At 46.7% G+C, this 22,767-nt stretch overlaps 1 protein-coding gene across 7 annotated transcripts in view; it reads right to left on the bottom strand.

Annotated features, from left to right (window-relative positions):
- Nucleotides 1-792: 792 nt before the first annotated feature.
- Nucleotides 793-22,767, bottom strand: part of TDRD12 (tudor domain containing 12) — a 78,499-nt gene continuing 56,524 nt past the window's right edge. For 3 of the 7 annotated variants that reach the window (XR_014805977.1, XR_014805981.1, XR_014805979.1), the window contains 11 exons: nucleotides 19,549-19,736; nucleotides 18,588-18,798; nucleotides 17,020-17,112; nucleotides 14,600-14,772; nucleotides 12,371-12,552; nucleotides 5,560-5,654; nucleotides 4,058-4,118; nucleotides 3,856-3,969; nucleotides 3,616-3,769; nucleotides 3,456-3,531; nucleotides 793-2,994 (listed from right to left, as the gene is read on the bottom strand). Coding sequence is in view for 2 of the 7 variants with exons in the window: in XM_021094274.2 (XP_020949933.2) it covers nucleotides 2,903-2,994; nucleotides 3,456-3,531; nucleotides 3,616-3,769; nucleotides 3,856-3,969; nucleotides 4,058-4,118; nucleotides 5,560-5,654; nucleotides 14,600-14,772; nucleotides 17,020-17,112; nucleotides 18,588-18,798; nucleotides 19,549-19,736 (1,257 nt within the window). In the remaining 5 variants the exon portion in view is untranslated. The remainder of the gene's footprint in view (nucleotides 2,995-3,455; nucleotides 3,532-3,615; nucleotides 3,770-3,855; nucleotides 3,970-4,057; nucleotides 4,119-5,559; nucleotides 5,655-12,370; nucleotides 12,553-14,599; nucleotides 14,773-17,019; nucleotides 17,113-18,587; nucleotides 18,799-19,548; nucleotides 19,737-22,767) is intronic. The other 4 variants (XR_014805980.1, XM_021094274.2, XM_021094276.2 and 1 more) reach the window with 2 other exon arrangements.

The raw sequence follows: 22,767 nt of genomic DNA, 5'->3' as shown, positions 1-22,767 counted from the left end.
ATGCCGTGTGTGTGCGGCCCTAAAGGACAAAAAGGGGGAGGGGACATCACATCTCCTCAGTAAACAGTATCCTTGGAACCCAGTGATCAGTACCATAGGTGTGTATGTGTGTACATGTATATACACACACATTTTATACATATATACCTATATATTTATACACGTATTTTTATATATAAAATTGGCGAAACATCTGCTGTGAGTGAAATGGATTTTTTTTTTTTTTTTTTGGTCTTTTTGCTATTTCTTGGGTCGCTCCTGTGGCATATGGAGGTTCCCAGGCTAGGGGTCTAATCGGAGCTGTAGCCACTGGCCTACCCCAGAGCCACAGCAACGCGGGATCTGAGCCGCGTCTGCAACCTACACCACAGCTCACGGCAACGCGGGATCATTAACCCACTGAGCAAGGGCAGGGACCGAACCCGCAACCTCATGGTTCCTGGTCAGATTCGTTAACCACTGCGCCATGATGGGAACTCCTGAAATGGATTTTTAAAGCTCTAAAGTACAAATGCTTTACTCCCGACCCCTCCCATTCCCCCATTTCACCTGGGATGCCCGTGGCTGGTCTGTCCCAGGCTGGATGTCAAGGCCCCCCACGTAAAGCTGACAGTCCACAACCATCTGCAGCCTGTGTCCCCGAGGGGCCCTCCTTCACAGGGTCCCTGGCAGCCCTCCCGGGCACTCCTGGCAACCCGGACAGGGTGGTGGACAAAATACTCTTCTGCGTCTGGCCCTTGGGGAGCACCCTGACAAAACACTGCCTTAAAAACGGAAAAAGTGACATGCCCATGAAAACACTGAACTTTTATTGATATGCTGCAACAGACCTCCACACAACTAAGGAGGTGAGCAATTTTAGAAGCACAGAAAGTACTTTTACCTTGCATTTCAGAAATTTCCCCCCAAAACCAAATCAGTGCATATTAATAGTAGACAACAAAAAAAATTAGAAATTGTTTACATTTCACAAGTCAGTGTGCTATGTTTTACCAAATGTTAGAACTTCAGCCGTAAATTTAAGCATCTGAAAAAAGTAATGGAGATTTAAACATGCAGCCCTCCTCTGCCCAGCACTTTCATTTAGCTCTTGGCGAGCCACGCGAGGGAATCGGCCCTGCATCCTCTTTGAGAGCAGGACCCCCACACTCGTACATGGGGAACACACCTGTGCAGCAGGACCCCCACATGCATACGTGGGGAACACACCTGTGCGCTCTACTGTTTGCTGTTATTTGCTACATTTTATGAAAGAGACAACAGGAGCCAGCGTACAGGGAGAGCAGAGCAGCTTGGAGGCCTCCCCCGTGGGAGCAAAGCTTTATCTACAGACATACCTGACATTACAAGAGCTTCAGAGAATCAGAACCTTTGCTGGCAAAGACACGGGACCTTCACATTTCCCGAAGAGCTTGCCCAATTTAGCCAAGAAAAAGGAACATCATTCACCGTACGTATGCTGCAAGTGCCCATCTGCCAGAGGCTGCAACCCACGGGAGTCGGCAGCGGCAAGGACGCACTCCCGGCAGCTGTCCAGGCTGGACGCCACGTCCACCCACCAGAGGGCAGTGGCCTCACCCAGCCCAGCAGCACCACTCCCACCCCTCGCCGCCCAAGGCCAGACCCCACGAGGAGTAGAACTGCTGTTTTTGGTTTTTTTGTTTGTTTGTTTGTTTTGTTTTGTTTACAGATGAGGAAACTGAGAGCCAGGGGTGACCCACACCTGCTCATGGGACATGACATGAGTTTACTGCCCACTCAAGGTGGTAGCTTAGACCCGAGATATACATGGATTTGGGCAGGTGCTTTCTGATGTATAAAAAGAACAAAGACTCGCGGGAAGAGGCCCTAGAAAAGGCAAAAAGACAAAAAAAAAGAGAAGAAGAACAAAGATCTTGGGGTCCATCCCAATAGTCGGACCCAATCAGCGTTCTTTTCCACCTCTAGGCAAAGCCTCCAAGTGCGCACTGAAGCAGCACATGCAGGCTGTAACCTTCCCAACAGCTGCTCTTTCTAACTTGCTCAGTTAATGTGAAGTCAGGCTCGGGGTGTTCCCACACTTAAGCGGAAAGGACAATACACCTTTCCTGATGACCTCGTGACCCTGGGCACCACAGCCTCACCCCGGGATGGGGTCCTGAGGTGTTCAGGGCTCACCACGTTCAGGTGTGCTGCGGGTCACCTCCAGGCACCCCACACGTCCTTTTCTGTGTCCACAGGCGAGAACCTGTGCCCTGCTTGCCCAGGATTCCGCAGGCGCAGAGGGATCTGCAGAAGCACTCGCTTTACTTCCAGAAAGCCCTGGGTCAGGCTGCCACTGCCGAGGCAACCCCCTCCCCATCCTCGGACTATCTCCTGACAAGACGCAACCTCGCCCTGGGTGGCTGTCAACATCCAGAGCACAGTGGGAGCGCTGGCGCAGGACAGCTATGCCCGATTCCAACCACCTCCCGCTTGAAGAGGCCTGTTAAGCTGCACTGAGCATGAATTGTCACAAACCTCCATCCATACGCCCGAGAGCGGAGTTTAAGAAGGTGCCAAACACAGGTCTCAATGAAGAGGAACAGCAACAACAACAAAAAAACCCTAACACCCAACAGTGCGAGTCTTTACCCAAATTCCACGGGGTGCCCAGGCAGGCTTCAAACGAGAGGCGCAGGGCTGGGCCGTGTTTGGGCCTCTGCCTCCCGCTTCCTTCCAGTCTCATCATCAGCCTGCTTTTCAAACACTCAAGAATTTCTCATCCCTACTAATCCCAGCACCACAAGGTGACACTCAGTCATACTTTCTGAGGTGACAAAAGGTTTGTGCGTGACTGCCCAGCTCCTCAGCCTCAGTCACAGAGCCGTGTCCGCTCCTGTTCAGAGTCCTCCGGCCGCGGTGCACGTTGCGATTCCCATTCTCATTCACTGTCACTGGCATCTTCCTCCGAAGATCTGTCACTGGTCTCAACCACCTCTGCCACTTGGCAAGACGGGTTTTTAGAATTTACAACTAAAAGAGTTAGATATTTATTGAAATTATGTGGATAATTATAGATTAAATAGTACATCTTGCCGCGCCCCCCCCCCCGCAATAATTTTGGTCATTGCAGAAAAAGCCCCTTAGGTTCTAGCTCTAATATTTTGTGACTTAGTTTATATTTTCACCATTTTAAGCAAGAAATGAGCAGATGAATTTTGCCTGCTTAGGACTAAATTGTTTTCCTAAGAGAAATGTTTGTAAAAGTGTTATAAGTGTTATAGCTCTTGGCTTACAACCAAGAGTTGATACCTCCTCAAAGCAAAACGTTTGGCACCAAGATCGACCACAAGGAGAAAACTAATTCCTAAGGCTTTACACTAATGGGCCCATTTCCACAGAGGCCACAGTTCTGCAATCAGCCGAGCAACTTGTCTGCGTCCACCCCGAGGTGCTCAGGACCTAGGACTCCTCTAGGGTGTGCCCCCTCTTACCCGTGCAAAAGTGGCTCTCCTCTTTATCCTCGTCACAGTCTTCCCAGTGGTCAAAATCAAAAGCCACGTTAGGATTCTGTTCAACATGAGAGCTTACGTTACGTGAGAAAATAAAACACACTCAGGGAGCTAGGACCAGGCGCGGCTGACTTCCACTCACCCTCTGTTTGAGCAAGCCGCACCAAGGCTCCCTTTTCTCTTTTGCAAGAGTGATGATCGGTTCATCGTTTTTAATTATGCATTTGCAGTCGTCTTTAATGATGCTGGCCTGCAGCTCCATATCAGCCAAGTACAGTTTCTCTCCCACCCAGGCACTAGATTTACAAAAAGAAATAAACTCAGCCTTCTAAAATGTTAGAAATTACTTCTGGTTTACTTTATAAGCAATACCTACACCCACCTGAAAACCACTCTGTCTCTAAAGTATTTACATCTGTAATCTTTTACATTCCTTATTTTTATCTTCAGTATGACCACGTCCTCTTTCTGGAACCACTTTATTTGTGGGTGGAAGCTACAAGAAAAGGAAGGGCATTATCCACTCATCTCAGTTCATTCACTAGGCAAGGACGGAGGAAAGAAGATCCCAGTGTGGTGCGCACCTTTTCGGAGGCTCTGCAGTTTTGTTGCTGGAAGCATCGCCAGGGTTTTCAGGTAAAGCTTCTGTACAAAAAGTCAAATTTTCCTATAGGTTATTTATATGTGACTCCACAATTTATGTGTGTACATATATGTATTTTGAATTTTATGCAACTTTTAGTTGAGGAACTAGAGTATAAATTTCACAGTGACCAAAGTATCCAATTGTAAAGAATAATTTTTAAAAAATTAAAATGCACCTCACTTTGTAAAACTAATCAAATATTATACTAATAAAACAAACATCTGCCTTGACAAATGTTAAAATTAAACAATCAGACCAGCTATGATGGAAAAAATAAAAATCACTAAAAAAAAATTAAAGAATCAGGAGTAAATTTTAAAATTGTTGGCTGCAGGACACAAATGCTCCAGCGTGTCTGCTTCCCTAACCTGCTAGGAGCCCACTAAAGGGGACTTTCAGAACAGCAGCCAATACACACGCAAGGAACCACTGCTGAGCATGACATTTCTTAAAACAATGCAATTTAAATTCTAAATCTAAAACATCTTGAAGCTTCCAAAGACTTGGGCAAAAATGTTTATAAGCAGTTTTAATAACAACATTCAAAAACTGAAAACAACCTCAATGTTTATCAACAGGCAAACAGATCAATTGTAGTATGTTCCATCACAGAATACAATTCAGCAATAAAAAAAAAAAGGCACCACTGCTACTTGAAATAATCTCAGTGAATTTCACAGATGTAACGCAGAGTGAAAGAAGCCATAAGAGTGTATACCAAGGGGCTTCTAATTCAGCAAAACTGATGGTGACAGAGGTCAAAGCAGGGGTCACTAGGAAGGGTCACAGACAGGGCAGATGCATCAGGGAGACCACTGGGGTTCTGGAGACGTTCAGCAGCCTGGCTTGATCCAGGTGTGGCTGATACACACGCATACACGTAACACATTCTGATGGGCTATACACTTAAGATCTGTGCACTTCAGTGGATGAGCATTATACCTCAAGTAACAAAAAGGAAAAAAGGCACCAAAAACTTGGAGAAGAGACTTGTGGTTGCCGAGGGGGAGGAGGGATTGGGATGGACTGGGACTCTGGGGTTAACAGATGCAACTATTGCCTCTGGAGTGGATGAGCAATGAGATCCTGCCATACAGCACAGAGAACCACATCTAGTCACTTATGATGGAGCATGATGGAGGATAATGGGAGAAAAAGAATGTATATATGTGTGTGTGTGGCTGGGTCACCTTGCTGTACTGTAGAAAATAGACAAAACACTGTAAAACAACTATAATGGAAAAATTAAAATCATTAAAAAAATTTAAAAAAAAAACAATTAAAAAAAGGCAGCAAAAAACGGAAACCTGAATTGTCAAAAAGACAAAGTTAGGTAATACCGGTTTGTCACCTCTAATTCATCCAGAAGTGGAAAGCCTAAACCTTAGACAATTTCCAAACATTAATGATTTTAAGTTAACCAACTTGTAAATTACCAACCCTGCTTTTGGTTTTCTGAGTCTGTCTCGGAGTCGGCACCTCTCTCTGGCCCTGTGCTCTGCGGACCAACAGCATCAGCTGCTGAAGGCGGCATCCTGGATAGAAGAAGCAGAGGTTAACTCTGAGAGGAAGAGACGGGCTCTCTACAGGGACCTCCCAGGGAGAAGAGAGAGGCTGGCCAGCAAGACCGCGCTGTGAAGCACCTCCCAGCATGAGGCGGGCCTCACAGAGCTCATGGCTCAGGTAGGGATGATGGGCAGCGCAGCCAGCTCTGTGCATGGCAGTGCCCCGGCACTGGGTGAGAGCAGATGATCCATGCCCATCATCTGATAAATACTCATTTACCAAAATAAAATTCCTTTCATATGACATAACTTTTTTTGCTACACCCATGACATGCGGATCTTCTGGGGCTAGGGATTGAACCTGCAACCACAGCAGTGACAATACTGGATCCTTAACCCACTGAGAATAGTATATCCATGGCCCACTTCAAAGAGGATAAAAGGGGAGAAAATAAAAAGCCATCTCCTTTTCTCTCCTGCCCTAGCTTCTTGGAGACACTCCTTTACCAGTTTGGAACTACTTCTATAAGTTTTTTTTGCATGAAAAAGCAAACATTGCCATCTGTATCTTTCTATCTAACAAACATACACACAGTTGGTTTTTTTTTTTTTTTTTTTTTTTTTGGTCTTTTGTCTTTTTGTCTTTTGTTGTTTGCTATTTCTTGGGCCGCTCCCGCGGCATATGGAGGTTCCCAGGCTAGGGGTTGAATCGGAGCTGTAGCCACTGGCCTACGCCAGAGCCACAGCAACGCGGGATCCGAGCCGCGTCTGCAACCTACACCACAGCTCACGGCAACGCCGGATCGTTAACCCACTGAGCAAGGCCAGGGACCGAACCCGCAACCTCATGGTTCCTAGTCGGATTCGTTAACCACTGCGCCACGACGGGAACTCCCACACACACAGTTTAAACACACAGGAACCTGCTACATTCGCTTTTCCACCCCTTATTTTATTGTACTTAATGACCAGAGATTACTCTAGATCAGTACATAGAAGACTGTCTCGTTCTCATAAAAATTTTTAAATTGTGTTCTTTTGATTAGGTAACCACCACATTCACGTGGTTCAATGTTTTTAAACAGAAAGGTCTCCACAGTGAAAAATCTCCCTTTCAACAGAGGTTCCCCAACCACCAATTTCCTTCCTCATGGGTGACAATGTGTCATGAGACATGTTTCTACCATATTTTCTTAGCCTCTTTGCTGAAAATTTCATCTTGTCCTGCTTTACTTTACCCCATCTTCCTGCTTGAAAAACAGTCACAGTGCTGGCAAATGACTTAAACTTAAGCGCAAAGACCTAAAGGCCATAAGTTTATTCATAGGATCAGCTGAATGAGGACGTAAGGCATTGGTCTAGGCAATCGGACCTGTGCAGATTGGAACGCTGTGTGCACAGCATGATATGTCCTAAGAACAAAAGAAAGAGGAGCCTCATGGCCCCAAGGGGTTTATGAGGGGTCGTTAGCAGGATATGCATCAGCAAGGAGAACCGAGGTGCAAACCTAGGCACGCTGGGTTGCTGCAGATAGGCACACGGTCTATGGAAGCACAATGGTGATTCCCTAGAATGCTGTGCATAGAGAGCTGATGCCAAGCTTCCTCAAATGCTAATGACTGTTAAACGCCTAAAGGTCAGAATAAAAGCTTAATCAGCAACTGGCTATATGACTTTTAAAATAATAAAAGAACTTATAAAATAAAATTAAAAAACCCTATATCCTGCACCTACAACCCCCTCCTCACTTGATGTCATCCTCAAGAGCACAATAAAAGTAGTGTGGTTTCTTGAGGCAGGGCTCTTGGTTCCTGAGACCTTGAGTCCCCCGGTTCCCACCTTTACTTAAGATAAATGTCTCTGTGTCTTGTTTTATGTTAACTTTTTTCCTTAAGTTTCACAGCACCCAATCTTCAGCCCCAACCTGCTAAGCTGGTCTCGGCAACAATGCAATTCATTTTTCATGCATTCTCTTTGAGATAATTCAAGCCTAAAGGAGCGAACATGTACAAATGCATGTACACACACACACACACACACACACACACACACACACACACACACCTGCGGGATTGGGAGTGTGCCTGAGTGTCATCGAGGGGACTTCTGCCTAACACGCATGAAGCCTGTGGCATGGAAGGCGGTGTTCCATGCTCCCTCCAACCAACCACGGCTGCTCCTTCTGAGGCTCCTCCCCCATGTCCCTGCTGCCCCCCATCTCTCAGCCTGAGAGGCCCAGGGCTCTTTGGGGCCCTGGTCCAGCATCCAGCTTCCAGCAGCTTCTCACATCCCCAAAGCCCCCGAATCCGAGCCGCAGTCATCCTGTCCTGAATGCTGGACACAGACTCTGTCCCCGACTCCAGCCTGTTCTCAACACAGCAACCCAAGATGTTCTGATTAAGCCAATCCTGTGCTCAAAACCCTCTCTCAGTGCCACCTTCTCAGAGGAGGAGCCTGCCACTTGCAACGGCCACAGGGTCCAACAAGATCTGCCCCCCGGGACTGCTCCAACCTTCACACCGAGACTCTCCCCTCCTGTGCTGCTCTGGTCACTGTACCTTCCTCCCTGTTCTTAGAGCCAACGAATGACCCAGGCTTCCCTCTCCCACCCGAGTCTTCACCTTGACACCGACCCGGATCAGGCCTCACCTCCTGTGTCTCCGCTGGCTGCGCACCCTCTCAGCCTGTCTTCCCTCTGCATTAACCTGCTCCACCTCACACCACCATCTGACCCGCTGTGCACCTCTGTAACCCGCTCATCATCCGCCTCTCTTCTACCGCATGAACTGGCCCTGCATGCCTTGTGCTCACTACTGCTTTTCCAGGAGATACTCAATAAATATTTCCTGAACAAACGAAGGAGTTTTAAAATTTCAATTTCACCTAATAGCAACTTGAATTAAAAGTATTTATCTGTTACCTACGTCAACAAAAACCAAGTCAGACGGAAGAAATATTCCAGCATCTTGCTACCAAAATACTCACAGAGCAAAATGGCAGATCAGAGAAGAGGGAGACAGGCCAGCAAGGCCGTGCTGTGAAGTGCCTCCTAGCATGAGGCGGGCCCTCACAGATGCCCATCATCCGATAAATAAAGTGACTCAGTTGCCAAAATAAAATTGCTTTCATATGACCTAACTTTTTTTGCCACACCCATGACGTGAGGAAGTTCCAGGGCTAGGGACTGAACCCGCAACCACAGCAGTGACAATACTGGATCCTTAACCCACTGAGCCAGCAGGGAGCTCCCCATATCACTTAACTTTGAAGCTGCAGGTTCCCATTTCCCCGCTGATACCCTGAACAACCAGCAGAGGTCGTCAGACCAACTTCCTATTCCCCCACCCAGAATCCAGAGAGGGCAGAGCAGGGTTCATCTGTGAAATACTGTGTAGCCCATTCTAATCCGTCTAGGGGCTACCTGAGGGACTAAGGCAAGATGCTTTGTCTTTGTTTCACAAAACTCGGAACACAGGTGGGACAGCTGTGGGCACTGCTCAGAAATTCTAGGCCATTACAGACCCACAGACAGGACGGGCAAGGAGACACACAGACCATCTGAGGCCTGGAGGAGAAGTGGGGGAGGCTCACTCCAAATCAGGACATTCGAAAGCAGTACGCTGGACGGCTCTTAGAAAGCCATGGGCATGCCAAAGCAGGACCCACTTCTGGCAGTTCAAATATTAATATGGAATTGTCATATGACCCAGAAATTCCAAAAGACCAGAAAGCAGGAACTTGAACAGATAGTAGTACACTGAAGTTTATTCACAAGCACTATTCACAAGAGCCAAATGTCCACTGACAGATCAAAGGATAAACAAAAGCCAAAACAACAGAATATTTTCCAGCCTTAAAAAGGACAGAAATTCTGGAGTTCCCTGGTCCCCAGTGGTTAAGAACTTGGCTTTGTCACTGCTGTGGCACCGACTGAATCCCTGGCCCAGGGAACTTCTGCGTGCTGCAGACATGACCAAAAATTTTAATTGAAAAAAAAGACAGGCGTTCCTGTTGTGGCTCAGCGGTCAACAAACCTGACTAGTATCCATGAAGACGAGGGTTCGATCCCTGGCCTCACTCAGCAGATTAGGATCTGGCATTTCCGTGAGCTGTGGTGTAGGTCACAGACGTGGCTCGGATCTTGCGTTGCTGTGGCTCTGGCGCAGGCCGGCGGCTATAGCTCCGATTAGCCTGGGAGCCTCCATACACCTCAGGTGCAGCCCTAAAAAGACAAAAAAGACAAAAAGTAAAATTAAATAAAAATAAAAATAGAAAAAAATAAAATTAAATAATTTTACAAAAAGTAAAATTAAATAAAAATAAAAATAGAAAAAAATAAATTCTGATACCTGCTACAACATATGTGAGCCTTGAAAACATTATGCTAAGTGCAATAAGCCAGATACAAGAGGACAAATATTGTTATGACTCCATTTACATAAGGCACCCAGAGTAGATCAATTCATGGAAACGGAAATGAGCATGGAGGATGCCAGGCGCTGAGAGAATAAGGGCCACAGTTTAATAGGTAGAGAGTTTCAGTTTGGGATGATGAAAAGTTCTGGAGCCGGAGTTGGTGATGGTTATACAACAATACGAATGTACTTACTGCCTCTGCAATATATACGCAAGAAATAGTTAACGTGATTGATCGCATTTTCCCCCACGTCCAAAAAACAAGTAAAAATGAGAAAGTCTGCTAAAGTATATTTAACAGATGTTTTTACTTAACACGATTAAAAAAAAATTCCATTTAAGAAAGTACCATTAATTTCGTTAGCTGTGATAACCGCCCTCCAGTGGAGTTCTTAAAGAACTTTGTTTCTCCACATCCTCACCATCACTCTACAGTGCCCTCCACTCATTTCTCACGGCCAAAAGTGGTTTGCTGCCCTGCAGGTTGGGGTTTTTTTGGCCCATTATCACACAATGGATCTTTTAAATTTAAAATACAGTTGATGGAGTTCCCATTGTACCTCAGTGGTTAATGAATCCGGCTAGGAATCATTAGGTTGCAGGTTCGATCCCTGGCCTCACTCAGTGGGTTAAAGACCTGGCATTGCCGTGAGCTGTGGTGTGGGTCGCAGACACGGCTTGGATCCCACATTGCTGCGGCTGTGGTGTAGGCTGGCGGCTACAGCTCCAATTAGACCCCTAGCCTGGAAACCTCCATGTGCCGCGGGTGCGGCCCTAGAAAAGACAAAAAGACAAACAAACAAACAAACAGTTGATTTACAGTGCTGTGCCATTTTTGCTGAGCAAAGTGACTCAGTCATAAAAATACACACATACACACTTTTTAAATATTATTTTCAATCATGGTCTATCCCAAGAGATTGGATATAGTTTCCTGTGCTGTACAGTAGCATGTCATTGCTTACCCATTCTAAAGGTACTAGTTTGCATCTACTAACCCCAAACTCCCAGGCCATCCCACTCTCTCTGCAATCCCTTGGCAACCACAAATCTATTCTCTATGTCTGTGAGTTCGTTTCATAGATATGTTCATTTGTGCCACATTTTAGATTCCATGTGTAAGTGATATCATATGGTATCTGTCTCTTTCTGAGTTCACTTAATATGAGAATCTCTACTTGCATCCACGTTGCAGCAAATGACATTATTCATTTTTTTTATAGCTGAGTAATACTCCATGGCATGTATGTACCACATCTTCTTAATCCATTCATCTGTTGATGGACATTTAGGTTGTTTTCATGTCTTGGCTATTGTGAGTTGTGATGCTATGAACACAGGGGTGCATGTATCTTTTTGAATTCTAGTTCTGTTTGGATATATGCCCAGGAGTAGGACGGCAGGAGCATATGGTAATCTCACTTTTAGTTTTCTGAGGAACCTCCACACTGTTTTTCGTAGGGGCTGTACCAATTTACATTTCTCCCAGCGCTGTAGGAGAGTTTCCTTTTCTCCACATCCTCTCTAGCATTTGCTATTTGTAGACAGAATAATGGCCATTCTGACTGGTATGAGGTGCTACCTCACTGTAGTTTGACTTGCACTTCCCACAATGAGCAATGCTGAGCATCTTGTCACGTGCCTACTGGCCATTTGAATGTCTTCTTTGGAGAAATGTCTATTTAGGTCTGCTGACTATTTTTCAATTGGGTTTTTTCTTGTCATTGAGTCAAAGGAGTTGTTTGTATATTTTGGCAATTAAGCCCTTGTCAGTTGCACTGTTTGCAGATATTTTCTCCCATTCTGTAGGTTATCTTTTCATTTTGTTTACGGTTTCCTTAGCTGTGCCAAACCTTATAAGTTTGATTAGGTCCCATGCTGCACTGTGGTTTTAATTTGCATTTCCCTAATGACTAATGAGTCTGAGCACCTTTCAATATGTTAATTACTCGGCAATTAATGAATTGGACACTGTGAAGTGTCTGTTCAAATCTTTTGCCCGTTTCTACGAGGTGTCTGCCCTTTTCTCCCTGACTGAAAGGGGTTCTTGGTGTGAGTCCTCTGGACACACATGCGGTGCTGCCCTCCCCTCTGGAGGTTGCTGGTGTCCTTGTTCAGTGACTTCCACAGCCTCTCACACGCTGCTGGTGGAAGACTGTTGCGCAGTAGTTCTAATTAGGACTCACCAATTCCATTCCATCAGAGATGCATTCCTAAGGGCACCAAAGCACATGCAGGAGAATGTTTAAAGTGCCACCAGAAATGGCCCAGAACTGGAAATTTCTCCCAACAGCAACAGAGTGGATAAACAAATGATGCTATATTCATACCATAGAATACAACACAGCAAGGAGAATCTGTGGTCCACAGCGGCACATGTGATGTGGATGAATTTCACAAAAAATGCTCAGTTCAAGAAGCCAGATACGAAAGAGCCACTCCGCGTGATTCCATTCCAAGTACGACCAAGGAAGAGCTATCCATGCTGTTTTGTGTCCAGAAGGCAGCTGCCCTTGGAGAGGGAACAGGGGTGGCTGTGAATCATGCACCTTTCCTGATCTGGGGCTGGTTTCTGTGCTCAGAAAATCCACCAAACCACCCTTAGGATGCATGTACTTTTCTGTACGTGTGCTGTCAATAAAAAGCTAACAAAGGAGTTCCCATCGTGGCACAGGGGTTAACAAATCGGACTAGGGAACCATGAGGTTGCGGGGTCGATCCCTGCCCTTGCTCAGTGGGTTAAGGTTCCGGCGTTGCTGTGAGCTGTGGTGTAGGTTGCAGACATGGCTCGGATCCCGAGTTGCTGTGGCTCTGGTGTAGGCTGGCAGCTACAGCTCTGATTCGACCCCAGGCCTGGGAAACTTCATATGCCTCGGGAGCGGCCCAAGAAATGGCAAAAAGACAAAACAAACAAACAAACAAAAACAGCTAACAAAAATTCATTCTGTAAGAGATACAGGTGAAATAATACATTCAGCATTTGTTTTATAATACTAAACCAAAAAGAAAAATGTGGGCTGGGGTTTGGACAAGGAGACTCATTAAACTCTTCTACTTTCCAAAAATCTGTCCATCACATTTGTGAGTTCTATTTCCACAAAACTGTTCCACAAAACAGTATGGTGCAAGTTGCAGATGCAGCTCGGATCCTGCGTTGCTATGGCTGTGGTGTAGGCCAGTGGCTGTAGCTCCGATTCAACCCCTAGCTTGGGAACCTCCATATACTGCAGGTGCAGCTCTAAAAATAACAATAATAATAACAATAATAATAATAATAATAGGCTTCTTTAATGAAAGCAGTATCTTCTGGAAGACCTGTGTAAGTGAAGCCACAAGAAAGCAGCTGCTTTGAACAGAGCAGGGGAATTCAGGGTAAGGTTCAACCACTACCTGCTGTACAACTGATGGATGAGCTACTGCAGCAAAATACTAAGGCCAAACAGCACATACAAAGATGCTCACCATCACTAATTATCAGAGAAATGCAAGTCAAAACTGCAATGAGGTACCACCTCACACGGGTCAGAATGGCTATCATTAAAAAGTCTACAAATAGCAAATGCTGGAGGGGGTGTGAAGAAAAGGGACCCCCCTCCTACACTGTTGGTGGGAATGTAAATTGGTGCAGCCACTATGGATAATAGTATGGGGGTTCCTCCAAAAACTAAAAATAGGAGTTCCCATTGTGGCTCAGCTGGTTAAGAACCCAACTAGTGTCCATGAGGATGCAGGTTCAATCCCTGGCCTCTCTCAGTGCGTTAAGGATCCAGCGCAAGTTGCCCCACAAGCTGCGGAGTTGGTTACAGATATGACTTGGCTCTGACATTGCTGTGGCTGTCGTGTAGGCCAGTTGCTGCAGCTCTAATTCGACCCCTAGCCTGGGAACTTCCACATGCCGCAGGTGCAGCCCTAAAAAAAAAGCTATCAACAGAGTTGCCATATGATCCAGCAATCCTACTCCTGGGCATATACCCCGACAAAACTGTAATTCGAAAAGATATATGCACCCGTATGTTTACAGCAGCACTATTCACAATAGCCAAGCAACCTAAATGTCCATTGACAGACAAATGGATAAAGAAGATATGGGAAAGATATACAATGGAATATTACTCAGTCATAAAAAAGAATGAAATAATGCCATTTGCAGCAGCACGAATGAACCAGAGATTATCATATTAAGTGAATTAAGTCAGACAGAGAAAGACACATACCACGTGATATCATTTACATGTAGAATCTAAAATACACTATGAAACAGACTCAAAGAACAGACCTGTGGTTGCCAAAGGGGGAAGATGGGGTATGGGGCAGAGGGGAAGGATTGGGAGTTTGAGATTAGCAGAGGCAAACTATCATGCATAGGATGGATAAATAACAAGGTCCCACTGTACAGCCCAGGGAACTACATCCATCCAGTGATAAACCGTAAGCGAAAAGAATCTGCATGAGAATATACATGTATAACTGAATCGCCTGGCTTACGGCAGAAATTAGCCCAACAGTGTAAATCGACTACACTCCCACGAAATTTTTAAAAACTTTAAAAATCCACTTACAGATTTTGGCTTAGGCTGTCTTCCAACGTTGGCATCTTAGCGTCTTGGTATAATTTTTTCAGTTGCTGTACATGTTCAGGGTTATCGATGCCCATTCCCGTTGACAAAATTTCAGCTCGAACATTATAATCAATGACAGAAGTTTTCAAGTTTGAAAGTTTTGTAATGTGCACCTGGAATCAAAGAGAAAAGTACGATGGCAGGAATCACAGCGCACTTCCGATGGATCACAAACACTCTCGAGGGGCCCATCCGCAGCTCACCACGCACTTGGCACCACGGTGTGGGGCCACGGCGTGGGACTCTGCCGGAACTCAGCCCCGCACTGGGGAAATGAGAGGAGGTCTGGGACTGGGGCCAAGATCAAGTCCTGGAGTAAAACCCCAGACAAGACCCCTCTGGGATGTGGTACCCAGTTCTTGGATCTTCTGGTTTTCCCACCAGTACTTTCATGTCTCTTAACAAGGAGGCTCAGAGTCTGCAGATGCCCAGAAAGGGCCTCCACCAAGACCCTAGATCCTAACTCCTGGACGGTTTCCTCCACTTTTTTTTGTTGTTGTTTTCTGCAACCAAAATATTCTCATCCATTTCAATTTATAAAAAATTAAGTAAAACATGAAAATCTGTTAACAGTCTGATCCCTCTTGGTGGGAGGTGTGGCCCCAGGACTTTCACGGGGTGGGGGACAAGCTGGCGCTGGCTGGGGCACCTCCGTCTGGGAACGGGATAGGGCCTTTCTCCACAGCCTGGGACCAATGGGTGGGGTGGGGCTGGGCGGTAAGGTGGCAGGTGTAGGGTTTGTCCCCCTCCAACTGCCATGGACACTGCGGCATTTCAGAGCTACGGAAACCAGGTAGGTTTTCCTTCTTTGCTTCACTCTCCTAGCTATAGTTTTAAAAATCCTTTATAAAGTTTCCATTTTTTTCTCTGATAAAGAACCACCACAGGGAGCTCCCACTGTGGCTCGGGGGGAAAGAACGTGATATAGTGTCCGTGAGGATGCAGGTTCAATCCCTGGCCTCGCACAGTGGGTTAAGGATCTGGTGTTGCCACAGGCTGTGGCGTAGGCCTGCAGCTACAGCTGACTCAGCCCCTAGCCCAGGAACTTCCATATGCTGCAGGTGTGGCCCTAAAAAGAAAGAAAGAAGAAAAAAACCCACCCCAGGAGTTCCCTGGTGGCCAAGGTTCCAGTGTTGTCACTGCTGTGGCACAGATTCGATTCCCGATCCAGGAACTTCTACATGCTACAGGCACGGCCAAAACAATAACAAAAACAAAAAGAATCGCCACACTACTGACTACTTTACAATGTCTCTTCACTGACCTGCACTGGTAGTCTCTCTACCTTCTCTTCTAATAACCATTTCTCCTCTTCTCTTATATTATATTCAAACTTTTTTCAGTGTTAAGGCGTTTTCATGCTTACAAAAATAACGTTCAGCAAAATATTTCTTATGATTGAAGTCTAAGAGAGCAAAACTTTGGACTGAAACGGAGAGTTCCCGGGGTGCAGGCAGAGGGGGGGATGGGGCTGGCCCGGAGTCACGTGTGCTCACACTCGGCCCCGCCCACTCCCGGGGCAGGCGTCTGCTCCCGGATGGAAGCCCAGTGCTTGGAACAGGTCCTAGCACACAGCACATGCGCAATAAACACCGGAAAATGAATGAGATGGAAACCACGAACATGATAAAGCCCGTCCTGGAAAGTCCTCCACACTCGCGAGCACTTTAAGATCACAGACAACCAGGCCAGCGCAGGGCTGTGCTGCTGCAGGGCAGACCCTGGCCCAGGGCTCCCCGCCCGTGTGGACAGCGGACTGTGAGGTCAGTTTAGGGGTGCACAGCTGACACTTGGAAAAGGGGACAAGAGCAGAACTGTAAGTGGTAGAGACTGCCATGTCACATGTACTAAGCAAAGGCAGTTTCACAAAGCTTCTGCGTTGGTTGTATGCCTGAGTGTATGTGATTTATACAGACACACCTGCGAACGCTGAGTTACCATGTCAAAGATTCCCTGAAACACAAAAACCCATGAACACATTCATGCAAATAACGTGAAAAAACTTCCCTTTGCACAGAGCACTTTATCAAATAAGCCTCCACTTACGTGAGGCAAATAATTATTCCAGCAACAGATAGAGGAGTTCCCATGGTGGCTCAGTGGAAATGAATCTGACTAGTATCCATGAGGACGCAGGTTTGATCCCTGGCCTCACTCATTGGGTTAAGGACCTGGCATTGCTGTGGCTGTGGTGCAGGCCGGTAACTACAGCTCCAATTCGACCTCTAGCCTGGGAACCGCCATATGCTGCGGGCAAGGGCCTAAAAAGAGCACAAAAAAAAGCAACAGGTAGAATAATTTGGACAACCTTAGGGGCCCACTCAAACACAGGCTTCTTTTCAAGAAAACTACATACTTACCATTGGATCAATCCAAACTGTATTTCCTAAAGCCAACATCACTTTTGCATCATGCAGTTTTCCAATAATTTTATGATGAATGTATCTAGTGACCTGAAAAAAAAAAAAAACCATAAGCAATTGATCTGAAGCTTTAAGAAAACACTGTATTCTGTATATGCTCTATAGTTTTGCAAGAAGCCTTTCCAAGCCTCTCACCTGAGCCTCACCACCACCCCATGAGGCAGGTTACGGAGGCCATCATGCCCCCTCACCAGCAAGGGCAGCTGACAGCAGAGAAGAGGAAGAGGGGGCAAAGGCGAGTCCCAAGCACAGGGTACTCCTGCTGCTCCAGGGGTGGCAGCCACATCTTGGAGCCATTCAGCACCAGGGACGCTAACAGTAGGACCCTCTCTCCACAGCTCACTGAGTTCCAAAGAAACTCAATTTTTTTTTTGTCTTTTTTTTTTTAAGGGCCGCTCCCACAGCATATGGAGGTTCCCAGGCTAGAAGTCAAATCAGAGCTATACTGCCAGCCTACACCACAGCCACAGCAATGCCAGATCCAATCCTCATCTGCAACCCACACCACAGCCACAGCAACGCCAGATCCAAGCCTCATCTGCAACCTACACCACAGCCACAGCAACGCCGGACCCTTAACCTACTGAGCGAGGCCAGGGATCAAACCTGCATCCTCATGGACACTAGTCAGATTAGTTTCTGCTGAGCCACGACGGGAAGTCCAAAACTCAATGTTTATCCACCCTTTCACGTCAGGCTGCTAGGTGTGTGTCAGGCGTCCACAGCATGGACCCGTGTCGGGGACTCGCCTCTGTACCTGTCCTCTCCCAACGCCTCGGTTTATAACCCGAACTCTTTACTTTGCCAACTGCAATGGCTTCTTTCACATCCTATTAATCAGATTAGATGAAATTTAACCTTCCTTGGAAGAACCAGGAGCACCACTAGGAACAGGACTCGCCTCTCTGGTGATGAGCGGGACTGTCTATCTGGTCTCTGCCGCCTGCGAGGACGGGGGGGCCCCCCCGCGCCCCCTCTGACAGCTCTGCGAGGCCACATGGGGCTGCTCTTCTGTGCTCTGCGTCCTGGCACAGGTGGGTTTCTTCCCCTTTGGTGCCTTCTCTGGTCCCCTTGGAGACATCCTAGTGACCCATCCTGAAGGCCCCTCAGGAAGCTTCTCGGGGCTCTCTCCTTCCTTGCCCATCTTCCTGACCCCAGTGGGATCACCTGGGCTCTCCGGAGAGTGTCCCTCACCTACGTCCCCGTTCATCCCCTTCTGTACGTGTTCACGCTGTTTATGCTCCATAAGTGACAGCCCATTTATTTTGAGCACATCGCCTGCATCTGCTCGCACTAACGATAACAGGGCCGATCACGCCGAGGCGCGGCGTGGCGTCGGGCACCCGGCGCTGGAAGTGCAGCTGTGCTTTAACTGCCCAGCAACGCGAAGCATTTTACACAAAACCAACACTCCAAATGCAAACACAGCTCCATTCTGTGTATATTCTAGGTTTCATATGTTCCAAAAGTCAACCAGATAAATATAAAAAGCCGCAACAACTCACTTTCGGATTCCATTCGATTTCATCGTCAGCGGGTTTCACTCTGCAGACGACGAGCTCCACGGCTTGCGGGGGCAGAGTGTGGAAGCACTCTGGGAGATGCAGCAGTTGGTCTCTTGCGGCGAGTCCAGTCCTGCCTTCATCTATAAACTTCACCAGGACAGTATTCAGGGCCCAGGGGTCTTGTTTTTGGCTCATCTCCAACACCTGAACCCTGCAGAACAACAGTGGCAGATCCAACACAGAGACTCAAACGGGACATTACCCCTGCCTCAGCTCACGCATTAAAAGCAAAACACACAAGAGTCCCCTAACCTGCATGGGGACTTTACTTCATACCAGAAATAAAATAACTAGAGGCGTCAAGAGCGCTCAGCCATGACTGATTTATTTTGGGTATACCTAAGTATAAAAATTGCGGAGTACTCTGAATAGAAAAAAATTCCTTATCTGACAACACAGTAAAAATACACACAGCCAATTCAATACTCAAAGTTTCTCAACCTGGACTTACGATCACACGGGGACAGGTGTGGCATTTGAGGGACATTGGTGCAAATGGGCACGTGAGGCAGGTGGGAATACTGACTGTGCCATTTATCGAGCTGGTCTTAGATAACTTACGTGACCTGGCTGAGGCTCAGTTTGCTTGTCTGTAAAATGGGAACTCTGCTTATTTTGTGGGAATTTTGTAAGAATGAAGTGAGTTAAAGATGTACGTGTGTGCACACACACAGTAACAGTTCAATGACTGGCCACATGTGTCGCACTGTCCTCCAGGCTCTGTGCTCAGCAGCCCCAGGGCAGATGAGCCTTGGGTACAGCTGGGCTGGGCATGAGGGGACACAACCCTCCCACCACCCTCCAGGACGCTGGCCAGATAGAGAAGAGAATAGGGATTTGATACCACTTAAAGTGACCTTATGTCACACAGCCTTTAGAGATGAAACACGTGACATTTTACCTGTGAAAGACTGTTTTTTCTGCTAATCCATATAATCCAAATTTCTCCACCTTTTCAACAGCTGTTGTATTACTGGGATCCTCAAAATACTCTTTCATTTCCACACTAAGAGTTGCATAAAGATCCACATGTTTATCAACTATACGACCAAGGTAATTGGTGGCATTTAAAATGTAAAAGGGTATTACCTGCAACATAAACAGTAAACACATCCAGAAAACAGACTCAATCTAAAGCAAAGGGTTATCTGCAGAAGTCAGCACCTGACCTAAGAGCCTGAAGCTCATAAACAGGAATTTTAAAATAAACTAAACTAGAGGCGTTCCTGTTGGGGCTCGGCAGGTTATGAACCCAACTAGTAGGCATGAGGACACGGGTTCAATCCCTGGCCTTGCTCAGTGGATTAAGGATCCAGCATTGCAGTGAGCTGTGGTATAGGTCGCAGATGCAGCTTGGATCCCACATTGCTGTGGCTGTGGTGTAGGCCGGCGGCTGCAACCCCAATTCAACTCCTAGTTCAGGAACGTCCATATGCCACAGAAGCAGCCCTAAAAAGTAAAATAAAATTAAAATTAAAATAAAACAAAATAAACTAGGAAACAGACCAACAAACAAAAAATAAAAAACCTTAGCATACTCACAAATAATTAATTTCACTTTAAATCTAAAGGAAGATGTTTTGGGTAAATATTATTTTAAAACTTCTTTATTATTGATGTGTTCCCTTGTTTGCCTTTTAACTGTACTTGATAAAAGTCCTTTAAAAAATAGCTTCCTTGGGAGTTCCCCTGTGGTGCAGTGGGTTAAGGATCTGGTGTTTTCACTGTTGTGGCACAGGTTTGATTCCTGGCCCAGGAACTTCTGCATGCCACAGGCGCAGCCAAAAATAAAACAAACAAACAAACAAACAACTAGCCTCCTTTGTCTCTTGAGCTCTTTCTGATCTTTGCTCACATAACAAGAAGTATTTTACCAAGAGCTTGCTGTGTGTGAGGCAAAAGGGACACAGGCAGGAAGCATGAGGGACCCTCAGCAATCAGGACAGACATGCCACAGCAGGTATGTAGTTAAGAAGACAACTCCTTGCCGACGAGTGCAGGCAGGTTACTGGTATATGCGGGGGGTGTCAGTGTGCACAGGTGTGCAAGGGTGTGCAGAAGGCATTTCAGATGGGGGCAAACACCGTGCATTAGGGCAGGGAGCCCTGGCAACAGAGCAGACACGAGGAGTGAGAAGCAGTTCCTTGGTGTGATGGCAGAGAGGGCAGTGCCAACTGGGAGGCCAGGCAGGTGGAGGTTAAGGCCACCCCTTGTGACCAAAAGAGGTGTTGGCTCTCACAGGGCTGACAGCCTGTGACGCTCCTCTGTGGCCTCCTCAGCATCACTGCCGGCCCCCCCACACTTGCCAGTAAGCCTTGCCCTACACTACAAACAGTCCCCATAACACACCACACAATCCCTACGTTAGGACTTGGCACTTGCTGGTTCCACTGCCCGGAATATTCTTCCCCAGATATTCTCATGGCTGGATCCTTCTTACCACTGGCCCTCGGGGCAGCTGACCCCTCCTCAGAGAGCCCCTCCTGCCTGTCCCTTCCAAAGGACCCCCTGTCCCCCCAGCACACACCGTAACGTCACTGCATTTCAGCCTCTCCATCTTCCGGTTAACCATCCCCACTGGGACACGCGCCCAAAGAGGAGAGCTAACAGCCTGTCACGGCTCCCACGCCAGCCATTCCCAGCACCATGGAGAACCTGCCACGGTAAACACTCAGGCGGGGAGTGGGCCTCGCCCAGGAAGCAGGCCTCCCCTATGGTTTAGGGGCCCCAGCAACCTGGCATCCAGACATCACCCACTGGGTGACAGCAGTCAGGACACAAGATGCAGAGGGTCAGAGAAAATAACACAACTCATGAGAGACTGGGCAGGACATGACTTAGACCCCAACAACAGGTGCATCTTCTTTGAAAGATACACAAAGAAAAACGACAGGGAAGACACAGTAAGATGCTAACGGCGACTGTTTCAGGTGACAGGAACAAAGGGGAAAGTGTCTTTCCTAAGTCACAAGGCTCCACGTTAAGCCTAAGGGGCTGAGCACACATAGGTGAACACAATCCAGGCCCGAGCTCTGCACAGCATCAGCGCACATCCTCAGAGACACGGAGCAGGCAGAACGGCCGTGGCAGAGAGAAGCCTGGACGCCCCTGACTGGAGGGGGAGTGCACAAGGCCTCCAGACTGAGTGGCTAACTTGTCCAAACGCCCCACCTGGCAGGGAACCCCTTGGGCCTGGGCACATGGGAGGGTGCCTGCCAGCCATACACCGCCCTCATCTGCAACCTATACCACAGCTCACAGCTCGTTACCACTGAGCCACAAAGGGACCTACCCCACTCTCACCACCTTTATCCAACATAGTTTTGGAAGTCCTAGCGACAGCAATCAGACAAACAAAAGAAATAAAATTGGAAGAAAAGAGATAAAACTGTCATTACACACAGGTGACATGATACTATATACAGAAAACCCTAAAGACTCCACACAAAAACTACTAAAACCGATAAACAAATTTAACAAAGTAGCGGCATAAAGATTAACATATAGAAGTCAGTAGCATTTCTTTACACTAACAATGAAATAGCCAAGAGGGAAGGTAAACAAACAATCCCTTTTAAAATGACATTTAAAAAATAAAATACTTAGGAATAAACCTCATCAAGGAGGTGAAGGACTGAGAACCATAAAACATTAACAAAGGAAACTGAAGATAGTTCAGAGAAACAGAAAGATATCACATACTCTTGGACTGGAAGGATTAATATTGTTAAAACCACCACACTTCCCAAAGCAATCTGCAGATTTAATGCAATCCCTATCAAATTACCCATAACACTTTTCACCAAACTATAGCAAATAATCCTGAAATTTATATGGAACCAGAATTGCCCAAGCAATCCTGAGGGAAAAGAACAGAGCAGGGGGCACAACCTTCCCAAACTTCAGACAATATTACAAAGCTACAGCAATCAAAACAGTGTGGTATTGGCACAAAAACAAATGTATGGATCAATGGAACAGAACAGAGTCCAGAAATAAACCCACACATCTACAGTCAATTAATCTTCAACAAAGGAGGCAAGAATATATAATGGAGAAAGACAGTCTCTTCAGCAAGCAGTACTGGGAAAGCTGGACAGCTGCATGTAAATCAGTGAAG

The sequence above is a fragment of the Sus scrofa genome, chromosome 6 (assembly GCF_054392235.1).
Source record: "Sus scrofa isolate SSC_HxYL_T2T_F1_AM1 chromosome 6, Sscrofa_HxYL_maternal_Yorkshire_Landrace_v2.0, whole genome shotgun sequence".
NCBI lineage: Eukaryota > Metazoa > Chordata > Mammalia > Artiodactyla > Suidae > Sus > Sus scrofa.
This window is presented reverse-complemented; position numbering and strand designations above follow the sequence as displayed.